We start from the raw sequence: 9286 nt of genomic DNA on the forward strand, positions 1-9286 counted from the left end.
AGAAGGTACAGGTGAAAGCTGAGAATCTGGAAATTGATTTCCCTCAAACAATCTATTTTTGCTTCCCTTTGAAAGAGTGTCTAGGATGCTCGCATCCCAGTTTGAAGACTGTTGACGTCACAAATGAGCATGTAACTGAGGAAGATGAGGCCGTTCTTTTTCTGGTTCACAAATTTATGGGTAACTGAAGCCAAGTCATTTAAAATGATTTCCCCTCCCAGGAACTTTGGCTTTAGATCAACAAAAAGAGCATAAATTATTACGCTGTATCCTCTACCTGTCTCAGGTTGGAATGCAGATATTCTGGAAAAGGAAATTACCTGGTTTAAACTTACCCTCACTGTAGTTATGGCTTTTACAAATCTTTAATAGGTATAAAATCCAGTGACTTTGACCAGTAGTTCTTCCTCCTTCTGCTTTTAAAGGTGTGGATTATCTTTGGGGCACTGTGAAGTGCATTTGCTCCCCAGGCTGTTTGGCCCTTCTTCTGGCAAGTGTCCAGTGCTCTTCACCACTCCTGCAAGAACATGGCCAATGGATGTACATTTTTCACTCAGCTTGTCTTCCATGGGTTTTTCAGAATTGAACAGAGTTAAGGAAGTACTCTAAACCTTGCTGCCCAAAAATGTGGTCCATGAAACAGCCTCATTGGCATCACCTGGGAGTTGATTTAGAAATGCAGAGACTCAGGCCCGCCTTAGACCTCCTGAAAACAAGTCTGCATTGTAACAAGGCCCCCAAAAGATACGTGTATGTACACTAAAGTTGGAGAAGCCCTGTTCTAGAACAGTCTTGATGGAAATGAAGCCGACTTTGTTTTCTCTGTCCTCTTACAGGTTTTTGTTGAGTATGCAAATGCTGGTGATTCCAAAGCTGCTCAGAAATTACTGACTGGAAGGATGTTTGATGGCAAGTTTGTTGTGGCTACATTCTACCCGCTGAGTGCCTACAAGAGGGGATATCTGTATCAAACTTTGCTTTAATCAGTAACCTAAGGATTCTTTCCTGTTTCTCCTCCTCCATTTCCTGGGTTATTGTATTCTATATCTGAATGCAGAAGTACCCCCTTACCATTTTAAGGGAATACTTTGTACATTTATTTAATCCTACTCATGTGGCTGCATTGCAGACGTTTGGCACTGAGTAGGACAAGACCTCTCAGCTATACATTGAGGGGTTCTAGAGCATCCATATGGGCAACCTTCTTTTGTGCAGTAGGGCGAGTGCTGCTCTTCAGTATGTAACCTAAAAAGATTAATTATTTCATGTGATCATGAAGCAAGGATGAATAATATCATGTCATAGTGAATATTAACAAATTTGTCAAGAGTTGGTGACATCCCTTACAGATTGTTCCTTTATGTTGTCAGGTGGTTCTTCCTTATCACTGATATTCATAGCTGGCCCTGGATGCTCCCAGTCATTGTTAAGTAACTGTCAAGCAGCAATTACCTACTGTGTTCTTAACACTGAGTTACAAATTTTTTTAAAGGAGTACTGTAGTACTGAATATTCCTTTAAAGAAACTGCAGTGAGCCTATCTACTTCTTTTTCTTTCTTTTTTTTTTTTTAAATTAAGGCTTTTCAAATAGAAAGCTGATGCTTGATCTTGCACAATTTTTATGTCTAGTATGTATGCTTGAGTGAGTGTGCAGGTATGAAAGATTAGAGAAGATTTGAGTCAGCGTGCTTTATAGTGTGAATCTTGTGAGCTAATACAGTCTATACCTATCTCTTCCCTAGCTGTTTCATATCTGTCAGGATACATGTTTTTTGAGAGTTGGTCTATCTGATAGAATGTAAGTGAGAAAATAGTTCATTCCTGAGAGGCTCAGAACAAATGAGTCTAGACTGAGTTACACTGAAACTCTCTTAAAGTGATTGGAACAAAGCAAAAGATCACCCTATCCTCCAGTCTCCTTGAGACCCTGATTAGCTCATCTTTTTTGTACGGAATCTCCTGTGATCATTGTACGATTTCTCAAGATACAGTTCTGCCTACAATGATGTAAATTGAGTGGGTCAAAAGAAAGATGTTCAGTGAAGGGAAAAGAAAAAATAGGCAAAGAGAAAGTGAACAATCCAGGATTCTTTTTTTTCTTCTTTCCTTTCTCTGTCATCCCCTTCCCTCCCCTATGTCTCCTCTTCACCCGTTCTCTGCCTGTCTCTGTAGCTGAAGAGAAGCTAGAGGAACAGCATCACAGATGGTCTGGCTTTTGACTGCAGGGAAGTTAAGAAAGGTGTAGCTCTCATAAGATGGAAGTAGAAAGGAAGAAAAACTCATAAAGAATTCTTAGAAGGATTCTCGGCAATCTAATGTGTCCCTGAGCACAGGATGCTGGTATGCATGAGTTTGTGAACATGGGTTGATGACGTGGTTTTAGGAATTGTAATTATGGATTCCTCCCACTTTATGGTAGATTGACTTCAAAGGTTTAAAACTTAGGAAACCTTTATAAAGCACTGATTATACAAAAAAAAAAGTTGTATACAGGTTATGAATTTTCTTATTTCCTTATCTAAATGAAAATTTTTAATTTTTTTTCCTAAGGAAAAAGCCTTTTATATCTTTCCCTGCTGGAAGCCTCCTCATAGAGTCTTTCCTTGTGTGTGCCATGCAGGTTATTGAGAGCCCAACTAGGAATTTACATTTCAGAGGATGAATTATCTTACGTATTCATATTACTATTACTATTTGACATTTGAGTTATTTACAGTTATATTATTCAGGACTCACCCTTAATATTTATTATGAAGCCAAATTTGGTGTAAGGAGGCTGATTTATGAATTGCCAAAAGGCCTTGTGGCATGGTCCCCAAGGGAAAATTGTAAGTGTTTAGTAGGTGCCCTTAGGAGGAACTGTTATTTCTCATTTTGGCCCTCTCAGAAATTGATTAGCTGGTTTGTTTCCAAATAAAAATTCAAGAGAGTGTAACCAATACTCTGGAGACCTAAGCTTTCCTAAAACAAATGTTTGTAGGGGTAGCAGCTTCAGTGATTAGAAACACTAGGTTCTTCCATATATACCGATGAACACAGAATACAAATGAGTTCTTCTTAAGGGCAGGTATTCTAGGCTAGCGCATGTCCCTTTCTCGTTCCCCCCACCCCCACCAAGAAAAAACCCTGACAAGTAAACTGCAGGTAGGCTTCCGAGCTTAGGGATGCAGTATGCTGCTAGCATCTTGATGCTGAATTTCACCGCATTCCTGGATTGTCTTATTGCTGTTGTATTCATACCTATGTGTAGTGTTTGACACTGTAGAATTGTATAACAGAAGATGCTAACTAGATTTTAAGGGAGCTAAGGGACTAATTGATGAGCCTAAGTAACCATGCATTGAATTAAATATTTTATATTAAAGCCACAGAATTGAAAAAAGATGCCTCCTGCGATTTAAATGGTGATTTTATAGCTTTTAGCCCATTACTACCAAAGATGACATTTGCAGATCCTCCCTCCCTCCTCTGATATTATAAGAAGTTTAATTTTACTGTCTTTCTCAAACCTGAACCAAATATTACCAAAAGATGCAATTTTTATGATTCTTTTAGGGTGAAATATATACACAGAGATTTTGATTTCTTGAAGTTACTAAAAACCTAGGAATTTTCTTTTTGAGAGGCAGGGTAAAGAGGCGAGGGTTTTTGTCACTTAAACCTTACTCTTTTGGACAAATTTGATCTCAGGTAGTTTTTCTTTCCCTAAGTTAACGTCTGTGCTTCCTTTCCTCTTGCCTTTCCAATTTCTTCTTATTCCATGGTTTCGTCATGGTACATTTTTGGCCCAGAAAAGACATGTAAATTGATTATTCTGTAGGAAATCTTTGGTTCTTGGGAAGCATTCAGAGGAGGTCGCTAGCTAGCCACTTCCAAAACTCGAATGCTCGATTTCAAGGAGAGCAAGTGGCATCCGACAGCTCAGTAAAAGATAGCACTAACTCCAACTATTGGCTGCATTTTAAAGGAATAACAAAAAATTATCCTCTTGCAGTAAGAGATTGCACTTGCTACCACTGGATGTCTTCCTTTGGTCTGTGGCCATCAGTAGAGCAACTCTTCGGGGAAATTCCCTCTCTGCTATGCCTTGAGCCAAAACTGGCTGCTTTTAGAACAAAACCATAAATACAGTTTTACCTGTCCTTTCCTTTGTTTTCATTGAGACAAGGATTGCCTTCTTTTTGGTACTCCAGCTGCTAAAGCATGCTGAGATATGTTAAGTTAACCTTTAAAAAAAAAAAAAAAGATCCTTGAATTCTTATTTAACTTGCCTTCTAGATTATATTTCAATCTCTGAGCACATTTGTGATCAGGAATGCTGCCAGAAACAGTGCTGCCATGTAGAGGAAGTTGAAGAGAAACTCTGGGCATAAGGTGTGTTTCTATTTCAATACACTGGGCTTTCACCCTGCTAAGGGCATCAGTTACCCTTTTGGAATAAATGCATATCCAAGGTTGAGCACTCACATGCTGTTTCCCGGCTCCTTTGCGTTTGCTCATCAGATGCAGGTAGCGCTTTGTCATCATTTTCTAATTCTTAGGTCTTACGTTCTGACTTGATCATTTCTGCCATTAGTTTTACTCGGCAGTGTGACATTTTAGTTTTTGTAATTTAATGAAAATCAGCACTGTAGAAATTGATGGGTGATTACAATATCATAGTTCTTGGGTGAGGCTCTGGGAGAGACACTCAGTAACTATGTGTTTTACCTAGAATTTTATGCAAGGGTACATGCTAAGTGGCGTCCTTCAGATTAGGGTACAGATGGCATTGCATCATGACGAAATTTTAGTCTGGTGGATGTGGAGACAGTCAAAGATTTAAGCAAGTGCCTTGTGTTTCATGAAAAATATTAAAACTCATTTGGGTGAAAGCTCCCAGATGATGATAATTTATTGCACCTCTGCCTTTTCCTTGGAATAACTTTTGTATTGAGTCACACAGTATAAAAATCCAAAATTTCCTTCATTTACCTTTATTTTGTAAGTGTGAAACTACTCATATTTGATTCCCCCCCCCCGCCAATATTACATACGATGGAAAGCCAGAGTGACCTGGCAGAATCTAATTCTTCTGGGATGTAGTTCCATTTTTAATACCACGTTCCTTCTTCAAATCTTACTACTCTGGCTCTCTGATAGAATTTATTTCTTGGCAGATGTGGTCACATACAGACCAGCTTTTGGTCATCATTAGCTGAGAATTTCCATTTCTTCTTAAGGTGCTCAGTAAATCACCTTTACTTGAGATGGTAGTCCTCCCAAATTAGTATTACTAGTAAGCTTTCTCAGTGGATATAAAGATGTGGACTCTCTATCATGTGGAACTCCTCTGAACCTCTTGGATTTGGATTTGAATAAGTTACATTTTCTTAGTTACAGAGGGACATGCATATTTTAGTTTTTAAAGTACCCAGAAATTTAACGAATTTGTTTCATTTTGTTTAAGATTAGCTGCTTCTCTGCCTGATACTGCAGGATGTCATGCTTGGTTATCTTAGCCGCCTCTCCCACCTTGCTGTTTGTCAGTTTTTTTTTTTTAATTGTGTGATGACCAGTAGGTAGACACAGTGGCACGTAATCGACAAGTACTGTGGATATTTAAGAAGGAGGTAAACAATTTTAACTATTTTTGCTGCAATTTTATAGGAGAAATGGGCTATAAAAGAAATATCTATAAACCAGAGAGCATTTAGGAGATTGTATATTTTATAGGTGTAATTAAGGTGATCTTCAGGATATAAGATATAAAGTCTATACAACCTTTTGTTTTCCTGGTAAAAAGTTTTTATTCATCTTCCTACAGCTCAGCACTTTGTTGTTCCTTGCATTGCCTATGAGGATTAATGTTTTAGATTCGCTCTGTTTGTGCTTTTCAGACAGTTGTCATAATCATGGGGTTGTGTTTATCTCATCATAAATGCTGGAATTCATGGGAAGCTTATCAGATGATTGCCTGAGTGTTATTTCCCATTAAACAGAGTAGCTTCCACGGAAGCTGTACCTTCCTAAAGGAAACTGTACGTAGGTTCATAGAGGCAAGCCTTAACCGACCATTAATCCTTGTTGTGCAGAAAAGAGCTTATTTTGTTAGACTCTTGATTGTCAGCAAGAGAATTATATGTAGTTACTCTCCTGCTCCCCGCGCCCCCCCCCCCCCCCCGTGACAATTGCCTTCTCCTTCTAGGCTCACCTCTTACTGGTATTCACGATGTCAGGAGTGTGTGTGAGCAGACGTGGTGACGGTGTTCTAAATCATGCATACAGACACAGAATCGCTTTGGTTATTGGAATTATGGATGGCTGTATTATTTTGTTAGCATGGGTTGTCAGAAATCTGTCAAATTTAAGAGTAAAGAAGAAGAAAAGTCATAAAATAGAAAGGTGAGCGGAGGAAAACAGCTTCCTTAACTGGTGTTCATAATCTTCCATCTAGTTTATGATCAAAAAGTGATCATTTCTTTGTAAAAGTGCAGATGTGGTACCTGTAGCATAGAACATTGCCTTTCCTACACATTCCTCATCGTCATTTCCCCAGAAAATCATTTTAAGAGCATATACAACCAGATTAGGTATCCATATCAGTGTGACCTAATTTTTAAAAATAAATATTTAAACTCCAGTTTTTGTGTGTTTGGTGTGCATCAATACTCATGCAAATCCAGGATCAGAAAGAAACGGGATTAGCCATCTCCGAATTTCCCTTTGCACATTGGGTGCAGTGGGTAGGAGTGTGCACTTGCCTCAGAGTTCTAGCACCTTATGGAAGTAAGTAGTGTTTATTTATTATAATTAAAAAAAAAGTTAAAGCTGCATCTCTGTAGAATATTTACTTTGCAGAATGTAAAGCTCTTAATATCTTTTCCGGCAGGATTTACTCTTTTCATTCTTAATTCTTTGTTGAGAAAATCTTAAATGATTTAACATTCCTTTATATCCTCTTAACAGTGTCAAATCTGGGGTAGAAGGGGTATTTTTTCCCAAAAAGGGCTCCATCTTTGTTACCTTTTTGATCACTCTTAGAAATCCAGTTATGATCAATAGATGGTAACAGCTCATGGCTTCCTATATCAGCACTGGAAAGGTTGGTTATGAGGATTAAAATCTACTCCTCTTTTCCCTCAGTAACATGTAATTGCTATGTTTTTGATAAGAAGGTGTGGTTAGAAAAAATGTGAAAGGTCACTCAAAACCAAAGCCAGTTATAAGGAGTATTCTCTCCTGTTGGTTTACCTTCACCTCAGAACTACAAGAATATTACAGTACACAGTGAATAGTCTGTAACATTTCTACCAGTTGTTTCAGTAGCCTATTGGTCTTGGCATTTCTTGGCACTATGGTTCTCTGTTCTTGGTGATGTCTTATTGTTTGTGAGTTTTTGTTGTTTCTTTTTCAAAGTAAATGGGACTATAAATGTAGATGTGTATCAGTACCAAGAAGTTCTTTTCTGAAATCCCTAAATCCCTGATTCCTATTCAAGTCTTTTAGACTTGTTTTTTCTTGCTAAGTAGCAAAGAACTTTTATTTTTCACTTTCCTATATACCTAAAAAGTATGGACACTGCGTTTCAATGGACTGTATTGCGTGTAGTTTTTTGCTGAAAACTTTTTCTGTAAACACAATTGCCTTGTTCAGTTTTGTTGTAAACTGACTTACCATAAGATGCACTGTTGATATGCTTTCTGATGTGTGTTTCATAAGGGTGATAAAATAAAGCTTAAAAATAAAAGAGTTGTTTTTCTCATTTCAACTCTTCTTGCAGTTAGTGTAAATATTAAAGTTTAGATAACAGGTAAGTATACTTATTTTATGATTTAATTTTTACTGAAAGCTACCGCTAAAAATTTCCACGTGGCCTCAACCATCCATTTCTAAAGAATACGGTCTTTAGGATGTGGATGGAAGTAGTACATCACACTGACAGTACTGAAATGCAACTTTTTATTTTGGAATGAATGTTCTTGATGCTGTAGAAACAGACTTACCTAATAAAAGAAGCAGAATTCATAGTTGGGAGATTTGTGTTCTAATCTTGGTTATTTTATCAGGTTGGATGGCTTTCATCAAGCGACAAGTGATTTAATTTCTGACAGTGGTGGGCGCCTGGGTGGCTCAGTTGGTTAAGCCACTGCCTTCGGCTCAGGTCATGATCCTCGAGTCCCGGGATCGAGTCCCGCATCGGGCTCCCTGCTCCGCGGGGAGTCTGCTTCTCCCTCTGACCCTCTCCCCTCTCATGCTCTCTCTCTATCTCATTCTCTCTCTCAAATAAATAAATAAAATCTTTAAAAAAAAAATAATTTCTGACAGTGGTAGTATTTCTATACTCTCATGTTTATAGTAGAATCAAATCAGATAGTAGGTTCAATAGTTACCATCGAACAGTCCTTAATTACGGAGCGTCTCCTAGGTGACAGTACAGGTTTAGGTAGTTTACAGATGGAGCCTCGGGCCCAGGTAGGGAACACAAACTTGCCCGGTTTCTCTTAAGACTCAGAGGTGGTTAGTGCTACACCAGTGTGTCTGGGAGCGGCGTGTTTGCAGGAATCCTCTGGACTGGACCGGGCTGGGCGAGGAGTTCCAGTGAAAGGTGGTATCGCGAGGCACACCCTCAGGCCAGAGAGAACAGGTGTTTAAATCTGTGGTTCCTTAACGCATATAACTGGGAGGGCTTGTTAGATCACAAATTGCTGGACCTTAGCCCTAGTTTATGACCGTAGTTCTTGGGGGGCCTGTGAGTTTGCACTTCTGACAAGTCCCCAGGTGACGCTGCTGCTGGTGGTGGCGTGGAGACCACCATTGGAGAAGCACTGGGCTAAGATTGAACTCAGAAGTAGGCCAGGTCCAAGAGCTGCCTGGGAGTCCTTCTCAGCGCCCCCTTCTCCCCGATGGCTGCAATAATCCTAGCAGCTAACTGAGCACTTACTTTGTGCCAGACTCTGTACTAAATACTTTTTGTTTGTTACCTCGCCCCGCCCTCCCCACACACTTTGTCCTCACAGGCTTGCTGAGGAGGGTACCTAGTGTTCACTCCATTGTCTGGTTGGGGAAATGGACATCTTACTTCCTAGGGGTTGGTAGGAACACCCCCTGCTAGATCACCTTCCAGTCAGCCTGGCAACTCCTCTCAGATCCCCCTTTCCTTTCCTTTCCTTTTCCTTTTCCTTTTCCTTTTCCTTTTCCTTTCCTTTTCCTTTTCCCTTTCCTTTTTCCCTTTCCCCTTTTCCCTTTTCCCTCTCCTCTCCTTTTTCCTTTCTCCTTTCTCCTCTCCTCTTCCTTTTTCCTCTC

At 39.4% G+C, this 9286-nt stretch overlaps 1 protein-coding gene across 5 annotated transcripts in view; it reads left to right on the forward strand.

Moving 5' to 3' along the window:
* The window catches only part of LOC118014035 (serine/threonine-protein kinase Kist), a 91368-nt gene that overhangs the window by 18552 nt on the left and 63530 nt on the right, over window positions 1-9286 (forward strand). Inside the window, exon 8 of one of the 5 annotated variants that reach the window (XM_035010041.1) lies at window positions 837-7730. The exons of the other annotated variants lie outside the window; for them this stretch is intronic. Within the exon in view, the coding sequence (XP_034865932.1) occupies window positions 837-983 (147 nt within the window). The 3' untranslated portion in view covers window positions 984-7730. Of the gene's footprint in view, window positions 1-836; window positions 7731-9286 lie in introns of those variants that run through there. 5 annotated transcript variants of the gene reach the window in all.

Source organism: Mirounga leonina, unplaced genomic scaffold (genome assembly GCF_011800145.1).
Source record: "Mirounga leonina isolate KUSES-001 unplaced genomic scaffold, KU_Mleo_1.0 Mir_154, whole genome shotgun sequence".
In the NCBI taxonomy this organism is placed as follows: Eukaryota; Metazoa; Chordata; class Mammalia; order Carnivora; family Phocidae; genus Mirounga; species Mirounga leonina.